This window comes from Punica granatum, chromosome 6 (assembly GCF_007655135.1).
Source record: "Punica granatum isolate Tunisia-2019 chromosome 6, ASM765513v2, whole genome shotgun sequence".
Classification (NCBI taxonomy): Eukaryota; Viridiplantae; Streptophyta; class Magnoliopsida; order Myrtales; family Lythraceae; genus Punica; species Punica granatum.
This window is the reverse complement of record NC_045132.1, coordinates 16,393,422-16,419,220: the sequence shown is the minus strand read 5'-3', so window position 1 is coordinate 16,419,220 and position 25,799 is coordinate 16,393,422. Positions and strand designations below refer to the sequence as shown.

General features: G+C 43.5%; 3 protein-coding genes and 1 non-coding gene across 4 annotated transcripts; 1 reads left to right on the top strand and 3 right to left on the bottom strand.

Moving 5' to 3' along the window:
- The first annotated feature begins 16,248 nt into the window (after positions 1–16,248).
- LOC116210409 (monothiol glutaredoxin-S1-like) lies at positions 16,249–17,165 on the top strand. The gene has a single exon (XM_031544278.1). It carries the CDS (start codon positions 16,388–16,390, stop codon positions 16,700–16,702), a length of 315 nt encoding a protein of 104 aa, XP_031400138.1. The 5' UTR covers positions 16,249–16,387; the 3' UTR covers positions 16,703–17,165.
- A 936-nt stretch (positions 17,166–18,101) lies between these two features.
- On the bottom strand, positions 18,102–19,918 carry LOC116212059. Its single transcript, XM_031546644.1, has 2 exons — positions 19,747–19,918; positions 18,102–18,446 (listed from the first exon to the last, which is right to left on the bottom strand). The coding sequence occupies exons 1-2, from the start codon at positions 19,803–19,805 to the stop codon at positions 18,254–18,256; spliced, it is 252 nt and encodes an 83-aa protein (XP_031402504.1). The 5' UTR covers positions 19,806–19,918; the 3' UTR covers positions 18,102–18,253.
- A 67-nt stretch (positions 19,919–19,985) lies between these two features.
- On the bottom strand, positions 19,986–20,058 carry TRNAR-ACG. Its single transcript has one exon. It is a non-coding gene; the product is annotated as a tRNA-Arg (tRNA).
- Positions 20,059–20,391: 333 nt separating this feature from the next.
- Positions 20,392–23,462, bottom strand: LOC116212058 (BTB/POZ domain-containing protein At1g03010-like). Its single transcript, XM_031546643.1, has 4 exons — positions 23,221–23,462; positions 22,802–22,868; positions 21,471–22,694; positions 20,392–21,165 (listed from the first exon to the last, which is right to left on the bottom strand). Exons 1-4 carry the CDS (start codon positions 23,310–23,312, stop codon positions 20,596–20,598), a joined length of 1,953 nt encoding a protein of 650 aa, XP_031402503.1. The 5' UTR covers positions 23,313–23,462; the 3' UTR covers positions 20,392–20,595.
- Between the last annotated feature and the right edge of the window lie 2,337 nt (positions 23,463–25,799).

Here is a 25,799-nt window from a genome sequence, read left to right as displayed (position 1 = left end):
GCTGTTCTATTACTAATCTTTGGGACCTTCTTATTCCCTCGCTCGCATAGTCTCATCGATGCGGCCTTAGCCAGCGTTGTCCTCCACGTGGTCGGAGGGCGTGGTTATGAGGTAGCCCTCGTGGTTGAGACCATCCGGTCTCTCGACCGCGTCTTGAGAACCTGCGACCGAAGGATAAGAGGATCCCCTATGCTTTTACAAATTTGGCTTCAAAATCACGCAAACCCTCTGCGTTTGGTGCGTTCGATTATGTATTTTAATGGTCCAGAGTCAATTATTTCTCGATTGCTACCCCTCTTGCATGTGGAAGAACGCAAGGTCTCTGAGTGGATCAAAATTTTTCGTGAAATAGCACCTAGGGGCTTCAAGTGGCGTGCCGCGTGGATGCCACCCGGACCCATGGCTCTTAGGTGTTCTGATTTTTATGGAGTCCCACTCATGAGTCATGCGGGGTCCACCACTTATTTTCCGAAGCGAGTAGTGAGGCAGCTTGGTGGCTTACAGACGGTCCCCGAGGATACGGCGCGAACTAGATTTGAACATACTTGGTGGGAGGATCAGATACCCGCAGATCGCCAAAGTAACGTCAAACAGGTCCTGAATGCGTGGCAAACTGTGATTACCGAGTGTCCATACTTCCCCGAGCATCCGACCCTTGATGAGCGGGATTTCCAGGCTACAGAAGAATACATCCTTCGCTTCTACCGATAGGGTCCAGCAGCACACGAGGATCTCGTTAACTCTCCGCGAGTCGGAGACGACGGGTCACCCGGCGTAACTCCCACTCCGAATATGGACATCCAAGCCGAGCTCACTCATCTTAAAGCCGAAAGAGATCGTCTTCGTCGAGAAGTCGCAGAGAATGACGAGTAACTTGTTGATCAGCGCCAACTACAAAGAGAGCTCGCCCAGACCCGTGCCGAGCTACAGAGGCGCAATCAGGAATTGGCACGAGCAAACGCCGCTTTGGAGAGGTCTAGGAAAAGGGCCCGCGAGAGTCCATATACACCCTAGGATAGAAACCCCCGCCAAACCCTCGAACTAGAACTTTTCATGGCGATGGTTGCTTGCTCCCCGAGCACAGTGGAAAAAACCACTTAGGACTTCAATTTCAAAACTTGCATTGTACTTTGAACTGTCCTAATCAATATGAATGACCGCATTAGTATTTTCAAAACTCATACATCGCATGTATTCTGTTTATTTATTATTTTGCAGCTACCACGCATTCTCGCAAGACAGGTGAGTCGTGCCAAATTTCGCTGGTAGACAACCTACAGTCTTCACCATTCCTCTACGCCTCCACGTGTTCCAACACGTTTCTTGGCCTGTCCTGTGCACCTCCCTCAATGCAACAGAGCGCGTCACTAGGCGTCGTGCGAGCACATCACTCCCTGCCCGTGCTGAATCTTCAGCATACATCCCTCGATGCGCTCGCACGATGCCCACCAGGCTAGTTCGCTTCCCTACACTCTTGCATTGAAATCCTGAACAATTTATGCTCTTTCATTGTTTTCTTTTCCCATTGCAGGAAATTCCCAACAAGAAGATAGCCTGAATACTGAGCGACCACAATTGAGACAACAAACGTCTCTCATCCAGCTCCTTGGGATTTCAACATTAAGTCCCCATCCTTGCTCCACAAAGCAAGACCGCAAGAAAAATCAGAGTCACCGCTTTGCAGTGCCCTGCACTTTTCCTCAGCATTGACCTTTGCTTTTGCATCTCTTGCACTTTCTTATCGAGCACGCATTTACTGCATTGGGCTCCGGCCCCACATCGGGCTCTGGCCCTGCATCGGGCTCCGACCCCGCATTTACTGCATCGGGCTTCGGCCCCGCATCGGGCTCCGGCTCCGCATTTACTGCATCGGGCTTCGGGCCCGCTTTTGGGTTTTGGCCCCGCATCGGGCTTCGGTCCCACTTTTGGGCTTCGGCTCCACCATTGAGCTTCGGCCCCGTATAGGGCCTCGGTCCTGCATTTACTGCTTTCGGGCCCCGGCCCAGCATTTACTGCTTTTGAACTCCGGCCCAGCATTTACTACATTTAGGTTTTGACACCTCGCATTTACTGCTTTCAAGCTCATTTGAAATCCAAAATCAACTTGGATTCAAATTCAGCCAAGCGATACTTCGAGGAACAAGTCTAATCCTTTCGCTGCAAAGACCGGAAGTGACAGCTCCACAAGCAGAGCATGACCCAACTCTCGATCACAGGAGATACCAGCATGATCAGGCCTCCGATCAAAGAATGGATCTCATCCACCTCTGTTATGGTCGCCGATTGAATACGGAGGCAATATGCACAGTCTTCTTTAAACTCTCTTTTGCTTTAATTTAAATGCATTCCCACAAATGGGCTCTCGACATGAACAAATCCTTCAATAGAGCATTAGGACAGTCTTTGCAACGCCCTATTAGTTCTGTTGGACCTGTTTGACTCGCTTGTCCTCATGGGACCCGACTCCTCGAGCCTTCCCTGGGACGACTGCGCATGCTTACTCGCAACTAGGGAAAATATGCTTATGTGACTTTAGTCACGGTCTAACCATTCTAGAGTAGTGATGACTAGATTCCCAGAAACAAATGCCACCTACACGTGGCACCCCATGGGTTGCGCGCGGGACAAAAAGAGATTTTCCTATGGGACCACCTCATATTTCTTACCACATATTCCCCACATAATCGCCTAATGCATTGTTTTCTTTGTCATCCTTCACAGGAGCACATTGACCACAGGCGAAGAACGATGCACGAGTTCACGCTTCCTTGAGAACTTGTCTCGGACCCTTTCCTTATACTTTGACGAGGGAGGTGTCCGACGATGAGGTACCCCTCTATGAAGTCGAAAACAAGGACAATCGAACGAATCACTCAGCATTGATGCAACTGTCTTCCTCGAACATCCAGTGGCTTCAACAGCGTGCACCCTCCAAGAGGCATGCGCTGTAAAGAACAACAAGAGATGATCGGAGACATCACACCAGGCGCCTACCACGGGCCACTTCAACAAATGAAGACCGGGGCATCCCCGTTCAACATTCGCTCCGAGACAACCTCGGTTCCCTATTTCACATGGGGCAATTTGACATTTTCCTTTCCTAGACAACAGGGGAAATTCACATGTAATGCTTGCAAGGGCAAATGACACGAAATTCGACTTCCGAGTGCGCGAGAGTCAAACTTCCAATAAAGTCGGTCCTCACAAAATAGGGCTAGTAACACACAACCAGTCTCCACGAGGAGAAGCACACCAAAGCGGTCTCGGAGATGCAAAATCGTGGAGTTTCAAACAAAAACATGGGGCACAAAACAAACCCCAGCTGTAAAAAAAAAAATAGAGCAAAAGAAACGGGAAAAACCCGCCAATGAACAAAACAAGGCACCCCCAAGATTTAAAACTCCGGCACCGCAAATTCGAAGAAGAAATCAACAAACCCCCACAAAAGGGGAGCAGCAGATGCAACTCCTCGATGGAGACAGAACGCAACGCACTCGGAGGTCGAATCCTTCGAACCCTTCGCCCTTGCAAACTCGAGAGACAAAAGAATCGAGCCCGCTAGGTCGAAAACCCCTCGGGGCGACCTAGGCAAAAGTTAGGGCAAGAGAAAGGCACGACTGAAAATCCCGAGGCGGGCAGTCGTGGCAAGAGGAGAGCTAATCCCCTTTAGGTTAAGAGGTACGGCCCTGAGGTAGGTAACCGTAGCAAGAGGAGAGTAAAACGAGAGATAAACAAAACCGTCACCCTAGGCTCTCGCACACTACGCGGACCAGGGATCCCAAGGAAAATGGCCAGATTATCTACTCCAACATGATCCTCGATCAGCCCTCCAACACAGCTCAACTGTCTAGCGTGGATTCCTCCTCAAGCACAGTGGGCAAACCGAGCATGCTATCCAAGCAGTTTGATACAGCCTACACAACAGAAGAACATAGGAAAAATGGTACATCTCGCTACAGGCGTGAACTCGTGTATCCTTTTAGCTTGGGGCAACGCGTCCCCCCAAGCTTTCTCTTTTCTGTTTGTCTTTGCATAACTCCAGAATGGGTCACAGCCACCCTTCAACAGGCTACCACAAAGCCGAAATCCCAGACATTTCTTTCTGAGGTCTAGTCATAGTATTTTGGAAATGGTCAGACCGAGTCTGATAAAATCTGGGCAAAAAAATCCCCGTGCGGGTTACAAACGCAGTCGCCTTATGGCACCCTGACGAGAAGGGTCTTAAGCCGATGGGGGCGTCGAATAATCGACAGAGCCGCTAGAGCATCATTGAAAATGTCTCGATATGCTCATGCATGGCCAACATGAGCCTTGGAGGCCTCGTATTGAGGCCTTCGAAAATGGGATCTCATGCGCATCGCCAAAACAAAGACTCTCCACGGGTCGTATCGGCGACCCGAAACTGAAGAACATGCGTCGCGAACACATCCTTTTACCTGTACTTATACATTGTTAGTAACCCCATGACTTACTGATAATGCCAGGACCACAGGTACAGGAAACGAAGAACTACGGCAGACTCTGATCCCCTGTCCAAGAGGGCACGTAGGCACTCTCAGAGCTCGAGTCCTGCACCGCAAGACGTCGGTCCCTCAGCAAAGCACAACCATCCCAGTAGGGCCGGCATCCGGCGGAGCAACGAGCAACCGCCTAGCAAGCGAAAGTCCTAGTAGCGAGACTAGGGCATTCCAAGCAAGCAATCGCTTCAGCGGCGAGACCAGCTGCCAGCAAGAGTAACAAACAATCGATCCAGCAGCAGGGTCAACTTCCGGCAGATCAAACACACTGCCGTCTCAAGGGCAAAGCACCGACGAAGCAACTTCATCGCGGCAGCAATGTCAATCGACAACAGATCAACACCTTTGGGACAGTATCAGCCCTATACACTCAGCGCACACCACTGTCCACATGACTAACGAAGAGTTATGCTCTTCTCTACAGCACCGCCTCTCTACGATAACATTCACAAGCTACTAGGGCATCTTCGGTGAACACAGCGACCGGACCATTCTCGCCAAGGACAAATTGCAATTTCAGTAGTCTCACGCGACTGACATCCACCGTTAGCTATTGTTCTCTCCTACGTGCAGATGCGCATGGAACCCCAAGGGGCATCTCCCCTTGACGGACTCATGTCTGCCTCATACGACAAGATTGCAATCTTAAACTCGAGTGAAAGGCCCTCAAGGAGGCACCTGGCACCATCATCTGACAAATCCGTCAGCATCAACGGGCCCAAGTCAACTCTCTCGCGTTCTCGGGCCATCCTCGATGACCGAATCACATTTACTGTTTTGGGTTTGGACACCCACCTTTACTGCTTTGGGTTTGGACACCCACTTTTTACTGTTTTGCGTTTCGACACCCACCTTTACTGCTTTGGGTTTGGACACCCACCTTTTACTGCTTTGGGTTTGGACACCCACATTTACTGCTTTGGGTTTGGACACCCACCTTTACTGTTTTGGGTTTAGACACCCACCATTTATTGTTTTGGGTTTGGACACCCACCATTTATTATTTTGGGGTTTAGACACCCACCTTTTTACTTTCTTTGGGCCCGTAAACCATTCTTTACCGCTTTCAGGGCCATAAGCCCACCTTTATTGTTAGTGGATCCATAAACCACCCCTTCATTGCTTTTAGGTACATACGTTTATCCAACTCCCTCCCATTTATCCAAAATCAAAGAGAACAAGTGGTTATGGGGGAAGATGCCAGGACGGTCGTCGAGATCAAACGGGGTGCTTCTTATGGTCTTTAGCTGCATCCTCTATCCGAGCACACAACCAAAGAGGGGCAAGCTGTCAGCACCCCATTTCGGTCCATCGGCTCCAGGGGCAAAATCGTCATTTTTCCAATTTATTACATTTTCTATAAAAAAAAAATTCAAATCCCGGGCAGTGTTGACCGGCTGCCCGTGACCCGCCGGCCATTTAATTTAAAAAAATAAAAAAAATAATAATAATAATAAGATTCGGGCAGACCGGGCAGGCCGGGCAGCGCTCGCCGGCTGCCCGCGATCCCCGCCGGCCCAGCAACCCCAAATCACGATTTTCGCGATTTTCGCCAAAATCGGCCGAAATCCTAATGGAAAAGGGGATGGAATTGAAATTAAATGGACAGAGAGTTAATTGGGGGGGGGGGGAGGAAGAGGACCCAGTGAAAACAAACGGAAAATTGGCTTTCGATTTGGCGAATTTGGAAGTCGAAGAACTCGGAACTCTCGCCGGAAAACCGTGGCTTTTCCCCCCGATTCCGACTGATTAAGCGCCAATGAGGTCCCGATCGACCACGGCGGAGGGCCGGCGGTGTCCAGAGCTATCTCCCGCGTCCATTCCGACCTTCATCGCGGCGGCCAGGGGCGAGAACCGCCGCCCAGAAGCCGTCGCCGCTGCTGCCCCCCGATCCCGACCGCCTTTGGTTAACGGGCCTCGGCCCAGTTCGGTTTCTTTTGTAGGCCCAGCCCAATCCCAGAAATTCGGCCCAACGCTCCGGTCCGGTCCAGCAGCTCTTCCGGGCGGTTCTCCCTTCGGGCGGGCAGTCCGAACCGATCCGATCCGACCCGATTGCCCGGTGATTTTTTTATTTTTACAGAGAAGCCCCTCAACTTTCCAAACTAGGTAAATTCTCGACTTAATGGCACGATTAGGGCTCCTCTCCTGAATATTATTGCTTGCTTGATGGATATAATGTGAAATGAGTGTTCTTGGGTCGTGTGGGTGATCGGATTTGTCCCGAACTCGATTTTACGAACTTTCCATTTTGTCACATTTCAGTCCAGAGGACTCATTTTATTTTTTTCAGATCTGCCCCGAACTCTAAAATTTATTTTCAACCAAGTCCCGATCATTTTACTGTTTTCCAATCAGTCCTTGGATTTTTCAGAATTTCTCAAGCATCCCAAAGGACTTTCCAAGTTGTTTCAGTTTAGTCCCTGGGCCATTTTTCACCCTTTTTAGATCTGCCCCGAATTTCAAAATTTCTTTTCAATCAAGTCCCAGTTATTCTACTATTTTCCAATCAGTCCTGGAATTTACAGAATTTTTCAAGCATCCCAAGGAACTTTCCAAGTTGTTTCAGTTTAGTCCTGGGGTCATTTTCTTTATTTTCAGATCGATCCCGATTTTCAAATTCATTTCAAATAAGTCCTAGGACATTATCAGTAATTTTTTTTACATAGTCCCCATTTTTTAGAATTTTCAGATCAGTCCCAATTTTTTAGAATTTTCAAATCAGTCCCCACATATTTTAGAATTTTCAAATCAGTCCTTGCTCTTTTAAAATCGTTCAATTCAATCCCCTGGACATTTTCTAAAATATCCGACCCTTTCCTACTCGGATCACCCACCGACAATGTACGTGCCCCATTTAAATATTTCATTTTTGTAATTATGTGACCATGTCGGAAATTAGAGTTTATCGGGCGGTCAACTAATAGCTATCTCGACGGCTCGAAATCCGTAAACTAAAGCATTCGGTAAACTTCTAATTAACCCAAAAATTTTACATACGGGATAATCGGAACGTTAAATTTGGTTAAATTAAATCACTTGACTCTTTTAAGTGAATTGCACGAACCGATTAATAACCTGTAATCGTATCGACAGTTCAAAAACTGTTAGTCATGCCCTTTTCAAAATTCACAATTTCAAAAGCACCAAGATACGTACAACGTAATCTTGATTTTCATGCACATACATATTTACCGATTCGAGGGCATGATTACCGGTTCTTGTCCTGCCGTCAGTCTAGTGTAGGTTTGTGTTTAGAACGGGTTAAAACATGGGAAAACGGATTAATTTCAAATTCGGCTTAAATCAAACATGGGCAATAGTCAAATAGAGGGTTAGATTTTTGGGTTTTAGGTGAAAATACTTTTAATCTATAAAAGTCATATTGTCGCGATACATAATAATCCAAAAACAACCTACACATTCGAGACTTGACTACAGACATCATGTTTGTCGGGTCCGTTAAAATAATGCCGGATGCTACATACCCTATCCATCACCCTTTTTTGCTTGTTTTAAGGTAGGATTTGAATGCCAAGATACCTCGGGTAATAATCAGTTAATTCACGTAAATTCGGCGATAACAAAACCCCATTGTTTGTTTATTTGAGCTTGTTTGTTACATTTATGCACTTATTTGTTATGCGGATCGAGCCCGATCCTTTAGGACTCGATTCACATTGGGATCAACGCCCATGACCTTCGATCACGGGTCCAATGCCCCTATACACTGAGTGCGCATTTAATTTAATTTTCGGTCTTTCCCAAACCATACGGTGAGCATGAGTGAAATAACGACCGAACACGAACCGACCGGGATTTAGTCATTATAGCTTGTCTTTTATTTATTTGAGAGAACAATGTAAGGTTTTATATTATACATATATTCATGTAAAATCCCGGTCGGAGAGTGGACGGTCAGAGTGCTTCTTCGAATTTACGGTGTCAAAACGCATAAGATGAACGAAACTTAATCATGCGGTAAATAAAAAAAATGGCAAGCCTAGCAAGCTAGAGTACCGAAAAGGCGTGTGGGATATAGGCCCACACATAATAGAACCCTCGAATTAGGAATTTCCGGTTCCGTACAGACCATTGCCTTAGCATTTTAGGTGTACCTCGTACCCCTAGACCCGGGCGACTCACCAGCCCTTGACCCTCGGGTCGTAAACAGGTAGTGGCGACTCCTTCTCACGTGTGTCCGTCGCGCGTCCCCGGGAAGGTGGACACTCCCAAGACGCGTTGCATTTAGGCGCGCGCATGCGTGCCCCGACGAGACGAAATTCGGGTGCGCACAAGGATGTCGATTGACCACCCTAATTTGCATTTTCTCCGTCTTCCACCAAACCCATAGACCTCCTGCAAATTCTTGAGCTTCAATTCTTTCACAGGCAAAAGAAGTAAATTTCCGACAGACTGCGTTAGCTCTAGCGCCGCTGATCCTCGGCTAGCACCACAACAATTCCAAAAAAATGATTGCATTATATTAATGGGATGTTGGGTTATGACCTCACCACAAGAGAACCACTTGGTTCAACATTCCATAGCGGACATGCCCGCCCCGGGATCTGGCCACGTATGATTGGCGAGTTCATCAATAGCCATTGTTCCCTCGTCTTCCTCACCCACTCTTCCAACCAATATCACACCATCTGGTGGTTGGAAGTCCACCTTGGGGAAGTCATCTTCCATATCATTCAGTCCCTCATATGCCAACGTTGAACCGTCCGGGTCCGGGTCCGGATCCAGGACAAGACGAGAGCTCTCCTCGCATGTGGAATTTGCCGCAACCCCATCCACCTGGAGATGGGCAGCATCAACCGAACCTGCCCCTTGAGCCCGCAGGCTGTCTTGGTGCTGGGGTGTGGCAAGTGGGTTCGTTCTGCCATATCCACTCCTTCGCAAAATGCTCGGACGAGTAAATGCTAAACCGGGCTAGCACGTGTTTGGCCATGATCTACACTCTTCCTTGGCAACACCTTGGGTCGGCCTGCTGCGGCCCTTAGCCCCTTCCCATTTCCTTCTGGGCCACAGCACCATCAGGTCCATTATTTGAAATCTTCATTGTTTCTCCAGGAAGTACCATTAATGCAGCAGTTGCTGAAATGTCAGGAGAATCTGAGAGAAAATTCTCTTTCACCAAAGCAGCAAAACGTGATCCATATCCGGATCCTCCCGCTTGACTATGCAACTCTTTTCCCCCAATAGGTCTCGATCTTCCCACCTGTTGCCATGATTTGCGATTCTTTCCCCGGACGTGCATCCATGGCCCAAATTCCGTATCATCGGCCGGAGCCACCTCCCCCTAGCCATCCTCCGCCGACCCAATGGCAATATCACCTTCCTTCGATTTTCCTTTAGCACTCTCGTTTTGTTCTGTCATTGGAGACGTCATCTCTACTTCTGGGTCACCGCCTTACCCAATCACCTGGTCTGTGGCTTCCATCGATAAACATGTCTCATTCCCGTGTCCGTATCGGCCACAATGGAAACAAATGAGGTTTAGCCCCTCGTACTCCACCTGATATTTCATGCCATTGACATCGATTGCTGGCACCAGTGGCTGCCCGAAAATCTACCTCAACGCAGAGGCGAGCGTAGTTCCCCCGAATGAGGCCTTGAGTATGCTTGTCAATTTTCATCGTACGACCCAACGCATAACCAATTCGACGTAACGACAGGTCAGTGTGATAGTCCATTGGCAAGTTCGGAATTTGTACCCACACCGCGGCCTTGGTAATCCTCGACACCCGAGGATTAAAATCATTGGTCCACTCCCGAACAGTCAAATAATGCCCTTGTATGATCCACGGTCCCCCTAACATCACCCACTCTTTGGCATCCACAGACGAAAATCTAGCCGCATAGAAATTGTTTGGTAGATCCACAAGGTCGAAATGGCCAATGGGACTCCACAGCTGGTCAAGCCTCCTCTTTAGCGTAGTGTATCCAACATTCCTACCTAACACCTTGATGATGATAAAGCCTGTGAATTAAGATCGCAGGCAAGAGAGTTCTTCATCGGTGTATAGGATCCTCGGTCGTAAGGGGTTCGTAAAATCAACCATCGACTTGGCCTTCTCCTCAGATTCCGGACCCCCCCAAAAATATGCCACTGCCCGCTCTAGTTTGGCTTCCCAGCAGCGCCGCCGCATAGCCCACCTTTGGGTCATCTACCACCACCGATCGTCCTTGGCTCGGCTCCCTTGCACGGGAGTTACTTCGTGTTCCATCGCAATCGACCACCTTTTTTGCCCTTTTGGTGCTACGATCAAGCTTATCGGCCTCCTTCGCCGTGATGGAAAGAGATGCCGCTTCCGCACCGTCCGTGTTCGGAGAGAGCATATTTAGTGGCTATGTTTCTTACAAATCATTTCAATTTCACCATATAACACAAACAAACAAAAATCACATCATACACATCGCTTATCTTCCGTTAGAAAATGAATGGAAAACTGGCATAACGTTTTTTGTTATTGGGAGTGTTACACACATTGAACGTTGTCGGACCCAAACAAATTAAATGTGGGATCAGAGAAGGGGGTGGGGCACCCTTGCCACCCCTGATGAAGGTCACCGACGACCTTGATTACCACCCAAGAGCATTCCCGCTAGCCACCCACCTCGATCGAGGACTTCAGCGTGATTTCTCCAATCCCACCTTGATTTTTTTTAGTTTCATTTTATCTTTTATTTTATTTAATTTATTTGGATCCCAAAGGTTCGACGAGTGCAAGGTCCCAAAAAAAGCTATCATATTAGCTTCCTGTCCATTTTGCGTTGAAATATCAACAGTGTATTGTGGCATGAAAAAGTTTTTTTTTTTGCCATACCGCGAAACTGATTGATTTGTGTTACCTTGTGAAAAAAAAGTTTAAAAAAAAACCGCTTTCCCTTTTCAAGTGTCACATGCTGGCATTTTCATCCCTCTCCAAGGCCATAATTAGGAATCATTGTGCATGGATTGTTTTCAATATATGTGTGCTAATGTGTCATGCAATATTACCAGTATGTATTCCGAGTGTTCTTGTCTGAATCGTGATATATTTGTATGAGCACGTCAACCTTAAGGAGAGCTGGCATGGGGATCCTCCAAGTGACCATACGGGCAGCTATCTTTGATCCCGTGAAAATTGACATCAGAACTGGCTTTGGTGGGATGAATCCCTGATAACTTTGATTAGCAAGTGTGCAGCGGAAGGCATCGGAAGGCCACAAATCGCGCTCTCAGTTATGACACCACGGGTGTGGTGTAGGATGAAGGCAACGTCAAAGAGTGAAGGGATGCTATGCGGACAATCTACAACGAGGGTGGTTGCGGATTAGGTGCGGGGATGCTATGTGGACTGGGGATGTGCGGGTTCAAATACCTTTATTTTTTTCACGATACCTGAATCTTACCCTGTAAAGGATAGGTTCCAAGATTTTGGAATCTGACCCTATCATGTTGATTCCTGGAACCAGACCTACTTGGAACTTGTATTATATCACACGTTCTGAGTACCTTGTTGGAACCTGAAAATTTTTTTCTCACTAAATAAAACTGAAAATGTCTCATCCATAATCAATAATCACGCAAAACGGAATGTGGATATATTTTTAAAAAAAATTGGTGACTATATTTTTTAAATATAGGAATATCTGATTGTAACTCTATATATAACGGGGAAATCCTGGGTCCGAGTGTCGGTTTCGGTTCTGGGTATCCAATATGCAAGAATTGAAATCGAAATCGATTTTCACCGATTCCTTATTTTAATACCCGGATTCTACCCGATTTTCAATACGAGTTACCTGGACCTTACCCTAATGGGTAGATTTTGACTGGTTCCGGGTATACCCTATATCCGTGCACACCCCTAATCATTGAGGACAATCTATAACGAGGGCAGTTGGATTTGGTGCAGTAGAATATTACAAGCCGATGCACATGTGATAATTAATGTGTTTCAATAATACAATGAGGCTTTTGCATATTGGGTGTGAGAGAATGTTATTGGTTTGGCATTTTTGTCTCTCCCCAAGTGTAATAATAGGAAACTCTCTATCTATTTATGGGTTATGTACAATTTTCAATGGGCTTACAAGCAAAACTAACAGATTGTGGGACCCAATCTCTAATAAACTTATGTTTTCTCTTGAATTTTTCCATATAGGATAAAATCTCTCAACTCATGTCTTCACGTAGCATCATATGACTTTAATGTTTCACCTACACGTGTCATGTGGACTTAAACACCCGCTCTCAAGAACTGATTACGGGCCAGGACATATAACCACTGCGTGGACTTCTTCTTACCCCTCGGAGGGGAATAATTGACAATGAGTCCACACTTGGGCTGGAATATGATAAGGCGCACTTGATTGCCTTGAAACTGGACTTGATGAGTTGTGAGCTCACATGAGCGCGCGAATACATAACTTACTCTGATACCAAGTAAAATTTTCATTGGGTTCACAAGCGATTTGGCCAATTTTCAATCCAAAAGTTTGAGTTGATTGGTTGCGATACCCAATTTCTTATAAATTTGTGATTTTCCCTTAAATTTTTCAATGCTCAATGGGTTGCTTTCAATGTCAATGAATTAATATGTGCTGCAATATTATAGGTGTGAAGTCTAAGTGTTCGTATCCACTCTTGAAGTATCCATGTTAACTTGTCAAACTTAAGAAAGACTTACCCGAAATCCGAATTCCTGACTGGCGGCTGAGTTTGCGCCCGTGCATGACAGAAGCATATATCTTATATTCTTCCTCGCCAAGTCTCTCATCTTTTACAACTCTGGTGCTATTTATCTGTCTTGGCTTCTGGAAATGTGATTCTTCCATATTGCGGAAAAGGAGAGGTGCCACCCCTCCATTTCGTCCTCATAGCGTCTCCTATCAGTTCTCTTAGAAGATTCTTCTTCAGAAAAGATGATAATATAACACGTGTAGCTTAACAGGATTTCCTTTGCTTTTTCACGTTGTAATATCTTTACAGGGTCCCACTGCACAGAGTTTTGAACTGGAATAACTGGACTTTCTTTCATTTTTTTTTTTAAATTGTGCATGGTTGAAGAAACCGGATGATTGCATGATTGGCATCTTAGCATGATATATCGGAGTTACGGATTCGATTCTCTGCTGCCATGATCTTATCATGACCTGAAAATACATATTTATCACAATATTATATGCATGTCACGCGTGTAAGATTTTAAGATGATCACAATCATAATTTAAGAGGTTAACCTTGTTAGATAGTGTGGTTTATGTATTATTACTCAATACTCTCATCATGCATGAGATGGATTGATTTTGAATGCCGCTAGGCTTAAAAGTAATTGACCATGTCCATCCCAAAATCTTAAACTAATGGGATGGCACATTCCATCGTCTTATAAATCCAATAGCTTTTGTTTATTATTCCAAGATTCATGATGCTTAACACCCGCCTTTACACACAACGTAAATATAGATCGATCTATAAGAGATTGTGTCCGTCTCCAACATAAAAGTTCGAGCTAATAAATTGTGACACCAAATTTATTATAAACTTGTGGTTTTCTTATGAATAATCTAATGTGAAATTTTTTTACTCTCAACACCCACCCTCACATGACAATGTGTCATGTGGAATTAAACACCGGCCCCCATGAATGAACTTCGAGCTAGTCAGGGTTAGACTTCCGTGCTCGGGATTATAAATACGAGTAGGCTTTATTCTTACACTGGGACGAGAGGAGGACAATGTGGGTTATCTTTTCCGCACTTCAATTGATTGACGACCATGAGTTCACACTTGAACCTGACTACCATGACACGCATTTTAGTTATCTTGACAATAAATTGGACATGGCGTGTGATGTGAGCTTGCACGTGCAAGTGGACGTAACCCGCTCGAATACCATGTGAGATTTTAAGGTGGTCATAACCGTCTTAATCTTATTAAATTCTGTGTAAATTATGTATTTGTTATTCAATATTGGGTCCTCGTATTCGGGTTCAGCAAGACTACTAAAAGATATTCAACCCAAGAGAATAATTACATTGGGGGTTCGACGCTCAGCGATATATTATTACTTGATCTTTAACAAATAACAGTTTATATGCATTGTTTACCCTAGAAGTTTCTCACTTGTACAACAAGATTCTATCTGCAATGATTCATCGACTGTCACACATTCTATTTATCTGTGTTTGGCTACGTTGCTAGCTAGGATGTGCGTATAAAAAGATTATATGTATGATCATATATCGCAGTTTTTGTAAATATTACATTATAGTGCTTAATATCTGTTCATAAGAGAAGTTTTATTGTCACTGATTCTATATTTATCTGTTTCGGCTACCTTGCTTGGCTATATGTACACATCTAGAAAGCTTTGCAATGGCAGTTTCGCTTACTTCGCATGTCTGACATAGTACTTAAACTGGCCTTATATTATCCTAACCGGAAAAAAAAAATGCCTTGCATTTATTTTGACCTCGCTAATTTACTTTTTTATTAAAATATTCAAGAGAATTCGAGAAAAATATTTGTTACTACTATAAAAATGTGTTTACTTGTGCACATCTTCGTTTTCAACTATAGAATACGGCAAATGAAGAGCAAATATTTGCAAAATGAAATACAATATCTAGCAATAACAAAATTAATGATGAAAAATAATATTACAAGTAAGAGAGATTTCTTTTGAAATTGGAAAATAATACGCATAAATAGTACTGATTACGATCTCAATAAATCAATCAAAATAAGATGAAAAAAATTATATCAATGCACATAAAGAAAATGAGCAAAGAAACTGATGGTCGTTTCTGCATTTACGTGATTTTGAGGAAGGCATTGAGAGGGTTCGAACTCCAAAAGAAAACAATGAGACGCATTATTTCTCCTTGTTCGTTTTAAAATTTTTAATTGTCTAATAAAACAAAATACATATAGCTAGGGATAAAGTTTCTTTCTTTTTATTCTTTAAAAAGTAAAATGTATATTTATAATATAATAAATTAAATTACTAAAATAAGGTGAATTAAGAAAGTTTCTGAGGGTGAAATATTTCTCTTACTCTTTGCCATATAACAGTTATATATATACATATATATACATATATTGTTACAAAGAAGGCCTAAGACATAGTACAATGAAAGAAAAATTCTAAAAAACTAATAAAAGGATACGGATAGTCACATTAGGTATCTAACATGTAGCCTGTAGGTCCACAGGCGGGGGCGTAAGCCACTGCTCTACACCTTTTTTATAACAGTTATATGTTCTAGATTTCTTGTTTTTCAAGTTATAGAGGAAGCCCATGGATTAGTAACTTAGTACAATAAAATAAAAATCATACGAATTAATATAGGGGCATATCTTTGTTATAGGTGAACGTATGTATTACTGCACTATGCTCTCTTTTTTTTGTGTTTTAGATTTTAGATGGGCATAGCTAGATTTATATTTGGGGATAAAAGAAACAGGAAAATCTATGCAAATTGCCATACAAGCAAAGGTCGTTTTCAGGGCAATCATCAATCGTTTAGAGCTATAAGATCGGAATCTCCTTACGTACCGTTCCTCATCTTATGAGGCGTACAGTAGCTGCAAATTGTACGAAAAAGTCAGATAATAAAGTAAGAAAACGACACGGAACAAATGGACGAATAGATGGATAGATTGATTGACATCTCAATGGAACAGTTTCACCCGTATGATCACTATATAAGGGTTCAAAACCCCAGTTCGTCTCTTCACAACTCAAGCTCCCAACCGATCTCCTTCACTCCAATACGAGTCCGATCATATTTCATTAACAGCACCAAAGCAAATTCTCGATCACAAGCTAGCTAGCTTCCTACCTGCTCATTTCCAGAATACTACTCGGAGAAAAATGACCGTCGATACGGTGATGGGGATGGTGAGGGACAGGCCGATCGTGATATTCAGCAGGACCACGTGCTGCATGAGCCATACCGTGAAGGCGCTGATAAGCAGCTATGGGGCGAACCCAACTGTGTATGAGCTCGATGAAATGCCTGATGGGAATGCCATAGAGCAGGCCCTGCTCCAGCTCGGATGCAGGCAGGCTGTGCCGGCAGTGTTCATCGGACAGCGGCTTGTGGGTGGGACGAACGAACTCATGAGCCTCCAGGTCAGGGGCAACCTCGTCCCTCTACTCCGACAGGCTGGGGCTATTTGGGTTTGATATCGATGATCAGACTAATCAAATTAAAAGATGAAGAGCAATGTTATGGTTATAGTTTTAAACTAGCCTTAACTTGCACTTATATAGAGTTATATATTCAAGGCATTAAGCCAAGTTTAACATAGAGGTGACCTACGGCTTCATATATATAAATATAGTTTTAGGATATGTGGAGATGACCCTTTGTTTTCATGGGTTCCTATTGTACGCCCAACCCTATCATATATGTTTGGGTTGTCAAATTAAATATAGGATCGAATAAATAAATATATAGATATAGATATTACATATAGATGAGAAAAGCTCGTAGATTGATTTTCGATCAAATTATCACGAGCTGCAATTTCATCTTCTAACATAATCTGTACTGCGATGTTCTTCGATCAAGACTCGAGAGAGTGACATTATGTACGTACTTTGCAGTTTGGTTGGTGAATGATATTGTTGTTAGTTGTGAATCTAATACTTTCTATGTCAAATAATAGAAGTTACCTTTAACTTATCCAAAAAAAGGGGGGGGGGGGGGGATTGAAGTTACCTTTGGCCGCTTTTTACCATATTCACGATAATGCTACGTTACATTCTCTATGGACCTAGTGTATGAAAGGGGAATTAAAGGAAGTTCCAACGATAATAATTAACTCTTGAACCACTGTACTATCACCGTACATTAATTTGTTAAATAACGAGTAAACAGCTTAATGAAGATTCATTGAAGCCAACTCATTTCCACTTATAAATGTGTTAGAGAGGCCTGGTAAGGATAGGTCCAAAGCAATAGAAAACCAGTAGGGGCTTTTCTGTTAAAAGTTCGATAATATACGCGGGTGCCTTTTCTCTTTGAGTTGGGCGACCAATTAGTTATTCGGTCAGCTTGCACGCACCTTGACTAGTTTATCTTCTCGAGCAAGTCAAAGGTAGCCATTTGCGCTGAGCCTGGGAGATATCATACTCTCGACTCGCCTTGAAATATTTACAAGAAAAAGAAAGGGAAAACAGTAGTGCATTGTCGACTTCTAAGCAACTAACTCATTAAAAACGCATGATAATTACTGTTTACCTAGGAAAATGCCATGAACGCCAGCTAGAGAGATTCATTACATGATCCTAAGTTACGGGGCTATGCTTTATATATGAAGTAATCCCAATCGAAAACACAGTGTTATCTTGCTTTTATGCGGTGCACAGCATCCTCAAATGCGTCAAACAATGTGATTGGCTGCGTACGATAATTTAGAACCAACGTACGATAAAAGATGAGTGTGGAGGCATTGAAGGGATGGAGGCATACTCGTAAGCTTGTTTACGAGATGGAGGAAAAGGATAGTGAAAACTTCCATGAATACGCTCCTCGATTCTTTTCCAACCAATCTACTCCATCCATTCAGACAGCAACATAACTGTAAATAGAGATACGCAATTTGTTCGCTTACCAAGCAATAACAAAAATTTTGATTATCGATGAATGTCAACAAGCTGGGATTCTGTGCAAGTCACTCCCATCAGACACCAGAGCTCCAACTAGCAACATTGCAAAACTTACTTTCATCCCTAACTGATGTATTCTCTTAAGCTGGGATTGTTCCTCTTCTCTGCACTCGCATTTCTCCTCCAATTCTGCACGGCTTGTCGAACTGTTGCATTGGCCTCGTCTATTTCATCTGCAGAAAACTTGTGTTCTACTATTCCTAAAGGACCGGGCTGAAGAACCCTGACCACAGTCTCCATTTCTTGCTCTATCTGCCTGTAAATAGGATAAAGCCAAAGCATTGATCTCCAGAGCCCAAAAGGAAGACTAAATAAACAGAAAACGATCTCTTTCGCAGGTCACAGTTATGAATTTAGTTGTCATGTTAAGTTCTCCCAGAATCACAACATGCAAGTCAACCGGAAAGCTCTGCGAGTTTATCATAGTAAATGAGTGCCACAATCATCCATTTTCAGGTAAGTTCTGATTAAGAGGCAACTGGGATCAATTCAAAAGGAACCACAGTAGAGATTGAGCTATTTCTGCTTTTGAAAAACAAACAACCACTTGTTCCTATCTTTGTTTTGAGAAATCAACAAAGAACCAGTATCTTGGACAACGCGAATTCAAACGGTAATACTATAAAACGGATGTTTGCATTCGAATTTAAATGGTGATAGATTACAACTGATCAATGCACGCCTCAGAAGCCATCATTCTGAGTAATTCACTCGAACTAAATGAATGTTAAACCGAAACAGCAGACTCAAGGGAATGAAAAGAAAAGAAAGAGAGGCCATCAAAACACTCAGGATCATTCTTAGATTTGATCCCTACATACCAAAACCAACGAAAGGACTTTTTGCCAGAAAACCATATAGCCTCTGAAAATACCGAATGTGATTGAGGTAAATAAGCAATTCTCCATGATTTTGACATGTATATCAATCGCAGCCCCATATCTATTTCGACCCAAATCCCACCAGACTTTTCGGAGCAAACAATAAACTTTAATAATCCACCATCGGACACTGTAAACCCTCGAACCGTATTCTACTTCATTGATATGATTGCCTAGGACTTTCCTTCTTAAAACTGGAACTAGATTAACCGGAGAGGAATTTTTTTTTATCCCAACTTCGTGCTCTTCATTATCACCCGAACCGAATCATCAATCAACAACCATCACAAGTCATCACAAGTCACAAGTCATCCAACCATCACAAGTCATCAAAACAACACCCTCAGCATCCTCATACAAACGCAACACCATCACAAAAGTAATCTGATTCTTCGTTATCACCCGAACCGAATCATCAATCAACAACAGCTCTAGCAGAATCAGGACATGGAATTGAAGCTAAGAGAGAAGTTCGATTTCAGCCCGCCCCCCAATACAAACGCGATTAATCATCCGGGCATGTTCACAACAAGTCAACACCATCACAAAAGTCATCTGATTTTTCCATAAACAACCTAAGCTGGCTGAAGCAAGCGCAATTAATCGAAGTAAGGGGTGAATCCGAAAGCCTGAATCGCAGGGAACAGAGGAGATTGAGTCGAATCATATCTTTACCTGAAGAAACCGGAGAAGGGCAGGGATTTCGTCAGTCCTGAAAACGACACCCTCGTCATCTCTGTCTCCGAGAAAGCAGAAGACGGAAGAAATTTGGACTCCAACCAACCGCCGATTCACTTGAAGGGGAAGAAGACGCGGCGAGCAGCAGCAATTGCATGGCGGTGCAGGGGAACCGACGTCGTTTCTCGAACGGGACTATAATTATAATTAAAAAGGAAAATAGGGATAACGGAAGACGACTCCACTGGGGATCGAACCCAGAATCTCTGGTTCCGTAGACCAGCGCCTTATCCATTGGGCCATGGAGTCAATCTGCGGTCGGTCTATTGATATGCCTTATTTGATCGTGATTATCGCCCCCGAGGAGCCGCATCAGGTGAAAATCTCATGCGATTACCACAATGACAACAAAGGTTGCCTTTCTAGCATGAGGGCAAGAAACTCGTATATTTGTCATTCCGGACGAGCCACCGGTGATAGTATTAGTGGGACGGCAAGGTGAGTCTCAGATCCTGAGTTTTACCAAGGCTCTAACCTCTATGAAAGGCTGGAGTGCCATTTAAAAGGTCACGAAATAGACTTGAACCCAGACCTTCCATTGAAAGTCTCATCGATTTACCGCCCGTCCCATCAATCAAATCCTATAAAATCAACTGCTTGCTGTTCAGGTTGAACGTATACGTCGATCAAATCCTAGAAAATTAGGGCAGCAACAAGGCAGATGCATTTTGATTTTTTTGAGCAAAGCCAAAAGCCCCCATATTACATACAGTAACTATACACTCCTCATCAACATCCATATTATACTTGGAAAAGAAGTTAAAACTATGTAGAGACGATGATCGATCATGAAATGGAGAGATTCCTCCGCTTCTGGAATAAGAACCCGTTCTCCGAACTTGCCCTCACCGCCATTGGGGTTGGCCTAGCGCTGCTGCTGCTCCTCCGGAATATCGTGTTCAGCTTGCTCAGCTTCCGGGTGAATGACCTTAATAGTCGGTTCGCTGGGTGGGGCCTCCCGAGCTCCTGCTTCATCGACACATGGTCCCGCTCTAGATCCGTCAGCCTCATCCTCATCCTCGTGACCTCCAGCCTCAGCTCCCTGTTCTCCCTCCTCACGGATGCGTAGTTGTCCCTCGGGGATATTGCCCCACTGCCCGCTCCGCTCCCTGACCGATGCGGGAACTGACTGAAGAAGAACTGGCTGCTGCTGCTATGTACTCCGGTCCCACCCCCGGGCCCTACGCTCATCGCATTCTTCATCCTGACCTGCTCGAAGTAGAGGACCTGAACTGCCGTCTGGACTGGCAGCCGCTCATTCTGGGCTGCGTGACTGCATGCCTCCTGGGTCAGTTTTTGGCAATTGACGGTCTTGCAAAGTCGATATCGCTCCGAGTCCTTCATGTTCGGGTGTACCTGCAAGTCCATTTACATACAAGTCGGGCCAGTCAATATGCAGGCAAATTTACTCTGACAGAACATACCAGAAGTAGATTGGACAACATATCCATGAATCAGCGGGATTACCAAACTCGTAAGACAATCGGCATGACTGATTTTCTGAATCAGCCGCATAACATAGTAAACTTGATATGTCCAGACTATAAATTGCATCAGTGATTCATACCAAGTGAATTATCATCATCCGGCAAGCATAATTTAGAAGCATCAATCGACAGAGAGTGCAAGGGCAGGAAGGAGGGAGGAAATGAGAGTTTTACTTTAAGGAAGATATCCACTGCTCGGTAGAGCCCGTCGTTCACTGCCCGAGCGTGGTCAGGAAGCAGTTCGGCCAATGCAGTGAACTTTGACGGTGGCAAGTTAGGATCCAGTGCTACTTCTGCAAGGTAACTGTCCATCAGCTTGGATGCCTTCAATATCGCGCTTTGCTTAGGAGAACCGAGGCTGTCGATATGATCATCATAGACCATATCGTTCTCGTCAGTCAAGTGATTATTATCCTCAGCATCGTCGTCGTCATCCTCATCCAAGTTTAAGAAGGTCGAGTATATCCTTAGGACCGAGTCCGTATCATACATTGGGCCCTGATGACCATTCCCATGAGAATTATTCACTGGGATGAGGATGTCCTCAAGAATAGCCTGATCCAGTTGGAGCCCGATCCGCCGCTCTAGATCTGATCTACAAGAAGTGGAGGAAAAGGAACCTATGGCAGCTTTCAACAAGCTTGACAGAAACACAATTGGGACTGCGCTTTTCCTCGACTGGGTGGGAAGTAGCCCGACTATCGTTTCGACAATGACCCTCTGCTTCTTCATTAACTCCGGGTCCAATGAACTTCCTTTTCCAAACTGAGGGTCCCTGACCCCGAGTCCATGAAGAGAATTCTGCGCGTAGTTTATCAGGATCTTACTTATCATGTCCTGATTTAGACCCCTGGATTTGACTGCCATAAGAACCCGCTGGAAGAAATCGAGCTTCAGCTGAGTAAGCGACTTTCCCCACCAGTCCAAGGGAGTCTCAGGCGGTTCTGGGGTCTTTGGCTTCACCGAGAATCCGTGGTCAAGCTTCGATAACCCGCTGGTGAGCTGTTCCTTACACGCATTGTTTGCAATCGCATTAATTAATCTATTAACTAAATTAATCTCTTCGCAAACAGGCACCAGGGTTTCACATCGATGGAGCACCGAGATTGAGATGGAAATGCTTGGAAGAACTGCTTCCTTGATGAACAACTCAGTCCGTGATTCGAGGTTTTTCTCTGCCAATTCCTCTGTCATTTCCAGGAAGTGCGCTACGCAGCGTAATAAGGCGATGTTGGATGGCGTGAATTCGAGATTTATTCCATAGCAGAACTTTGCAGCTAGCTCGAACCCCTCTGGTCCACCTGGCACATCAGGGAGGTTTATGCGAACAGCTGCTTTCGAGTCTTTCGTTTCCAGCAGAAGTTTCCTGATCCGTCCACTCCGAGAGACAAGTGGGAACTGCAGATTAATAAGCAAGGAGTAACTATCAGTAAATCTTTTTTTTGTCTTTTTTTTTTTTTACGGTTTATAGAAGAGAAACCAAATCTTGTTTTATCGAACCTTACCTTATGAAGGGCAAAGCTCGATTTTCCTACATCGACTGTGAGATCACTGGAGACATCTGATATTGGCCTGCAGAAGAAATTATTCGGTTACAGGTGGCTTGGCAGATTGGCAGGCAAAGGGTGCACCAAAGAAGAGAAGATGAAGAAGCCGAAGATGACCACAGGAGTGCCCAGAAACTGAATCAATCACCGACTTTCGTCCTAAAGATTTCCTATACCCAATAAAAAATGACATGACTCGACCATCCGATAAACTAGCCCGCCTTTTCCTGCTTCTTATATGACACCGCGTATTGCAGCCAGTACATAACCAGAGTTCTAAAAATAGTCAGGGAGAGGGTATCGGTATCCGTTGCTGACTTTCCACTTGACTATTCGGTGATGAACCCATTAAAAAAGAGCGGGAAAAGAAGTTTTACCATTCAGTGGCATGCCTAACACTGGAACTCGGGCGAAAGGTCCTCCTCCCTGATATGCTAGGCTTCAGCTCCCCAAGTGTTGCCACTCCCATCTCTCTCTCTCTCTCTCTCTCTGTTCTTTGTGTTCAATGTGTGTATGTAAGTGAAGAGGAGAAGCCTTTGATGGAGTGAGGGGAAAGGTACATAAAAAATGGAGGAATATGTATGAGGGAGGCAGAAAGTTGGACTTTGATATTGACTATAAAATAGAATGCAGAATTAAAGGGGGGAGGGGAAGGAGGGATCATGACTTTTTTTATATTTCCCTTATTTCCTTTGTTTGCAATTTAGCATTGTTTCTTTCTTTTGTTATGATGATGATAATGATGTTCATGATGATGAATGTTTGTTGTTGGGGGCAAATTCCTTTTCCTTTCACCCCCTAAGTTTCACTCTCAACCCACTCTGCACCCCGAGATTTTCTATGCATCGACAGAGGCCCCCAAATCGTGTCTTGCAACTCGGTAGGTTGTCAAGCTGGACCTCACAATTTCACGGAGCGAAAAGTACGATTCTAATCTCATTCTCGTATCTGGTTGATGCGAGGTATCTAATGCGAAGTGATACCCGAACTAGAATCTCAATATACGCATTGCGCAAGACTTGATGCTATTTAACCATTTCGCGGTGCGGAGTGGACAGAAGGTAGAACTTGAGAGGGTGCAAACATGAATGGAATGTAAACTATAGGATGCATAATGCGTCAAAGGCAAAGGCATTTTGGGGGTCGAAAAAGGAAATCAGCCCCATTTGTTAAATGTTAATGATGAGTGTTTGTGGCAAGACATCTGGGAAAAAGTCAAGGGGAGAGACGAGTGGAAGCGTGCGTGCGCTTTTCGGTGGAAGGTGGCCCCTTTTTCCTTTTAGTTTTTTATTTTTCTTTTTTATGCACACTAGTATTTAGACGTCCGATGAATCCCGACGACTCTAGATTTAAGTGGAATCGGACTATCAAGAGATAAAATTCTTCCAATCGTAATTTTTTTTTTCCTATAAGAATCATTTGAATCATTTTTAATGATCATGTTTATTTAATTATTTCCCCTTTTATTATGGATACCAAAAAAAAAAAGTCAGGCAAAATCCCCATGAATCATGAAGAGCTGCATTGCTTTTGGGGATTGCCATCATTACGATTGGATGCTCTGCCTTGCTAACACTCACAAGCCTTTGTTTTCCTAACCTAGACAGCGTTTTCAGACCTGACAAATTACAAGGATCCGTTTGACATTCTAACTGCGTACATTCTTCTTTTCTTACAAGTATGAAGAAAATGATAAATTTTGAGATTATGTCTCACCAAACCTAAAAATGACATTAAAATCGCGAGTAAATTTTGTTTTCCATGTAAATGTTGATACTTCTGTAAGGAGTAGTCTAGGATTTTCTAGCAAAAGGGGTTGATAGGAGGATGATGTGTTATGAAGTTGAGGAAGCTGGATAAAAGAGTTTTACTTTAAAGATCTATATACTAGGCTTGACTCTGCCCATCCCCGCAGAAATTAACCAAAAATAGTTTTCATTGATAATTAATATGTTAATCACGTTACTTAAGTTGATGCAATAACTTTTATAAAATATAGGCTCAAGTTAATTATAACAATAATTTATCGACAAAATATTTTAGATTTCTTAAAGAAATATAATAATTAAGGTTTGTCAAATGGTATAAAAGTCAACATTTCTTCCTGCTCATCTCCAATTTCAATTTCTAATGGAAAAGCATGTTCAGAATCATATTAGTATTATTACTTCGCCATTATTCACTCTTTCGCAATTCCATATAATATATATATAATCTGTAAAATATGATTAATTCTTGTAAGACACGAATATACTGAATTATTTTCTTAATATTATTCGTCCACAAAATATAATTTGCTTTTTACTATTATTACATATATTGTTTTTTTCAATTTTATTAGGTAATAAATCCATTGCTATGTATTTTAAGGAAGTCTTGTGTTATTATACTCACATGATTTTGATAACTTCTTACTGTAATTTTAGTCATACTAAGATAAATTAGAAGCTAAGACTTTGAATATTGTTAAGAATCGGTAGCTTGAACATATTAAATCAATATGGTGGTGCTTATATTTACAGTTCTAGAAAACGATAGAATTGGGAGGTAATAGAATTAGTAAATCAAAAACCTCCCCGGAGTGATAGTATACGTAGGGGTGTTCGGATCTGAGTATTTCCTTTTTTTCACGATATTTGGACTCTACTATGTAGGAAACAGGTTCCAAGATTTTGGAATCGGACCCTAACCTGTTAGAACCTGGAATAGAAACCTATCCGGAACCTGAATTATACGATAGTTCCGGGTACCACGTTGGATCATATGTATTTTTTGCTCTTGAAGCACAATAAATGAAATAAATAACTAATATCGAAATGATCTCATTCACAATCATGCAAAATAAATAAATATCGAGATAGATTAATCAAATCACATCTATCCATGGAACTAAAATATTATGTAGCTCTCCTTAGGATTATATAATTGACAAAGCAAATACGCAACTAAAAGATTA

Coding starts and splice junctions, on each gene's coding strand:
- LOC116212058 (XM_031546643.1), bottom strand. CDS start 23,312: ATGGGAGTGGCAACACTTGGGGAGCTGAAGCCTAGCATATCAGGGAGG. Junction 22,695..22,801: donor CGAGCTTTGCCCTTCATAAG/GTAAGGTTCGAT, acceptor ATTAATCTGCAG/TTCCCACTTGTCTCTCGGAG. Junction 21,166..21,470: donor CAGTGGATATCTTCCTTAAA/GTAAAACTCTCA, acceptor ATGGACTTGCAG/GTACACCCGAACATGAAGGA.
- LOC116210409 (XM_031544278.1), top strand. CDS start 16,388: ATGACCGTCGATACGGTGATGGGGATGGTGAGGGACAGGCCGATCGTG.
- LOC116212059 (XM_031546644.1), bottom strand. CDS start 19,805: ATGACGAGGGTGTCGTTTTCAGGACTGACGAAATCCCTGCCCTTCTCC. Junction 18,447..19,746: donor CCCTTCTCCGGTTTCTTCAG/GTAAAGATATGA, acceptor TCCTATTTACAG/GCAGATAGAGCAAGAAATGG.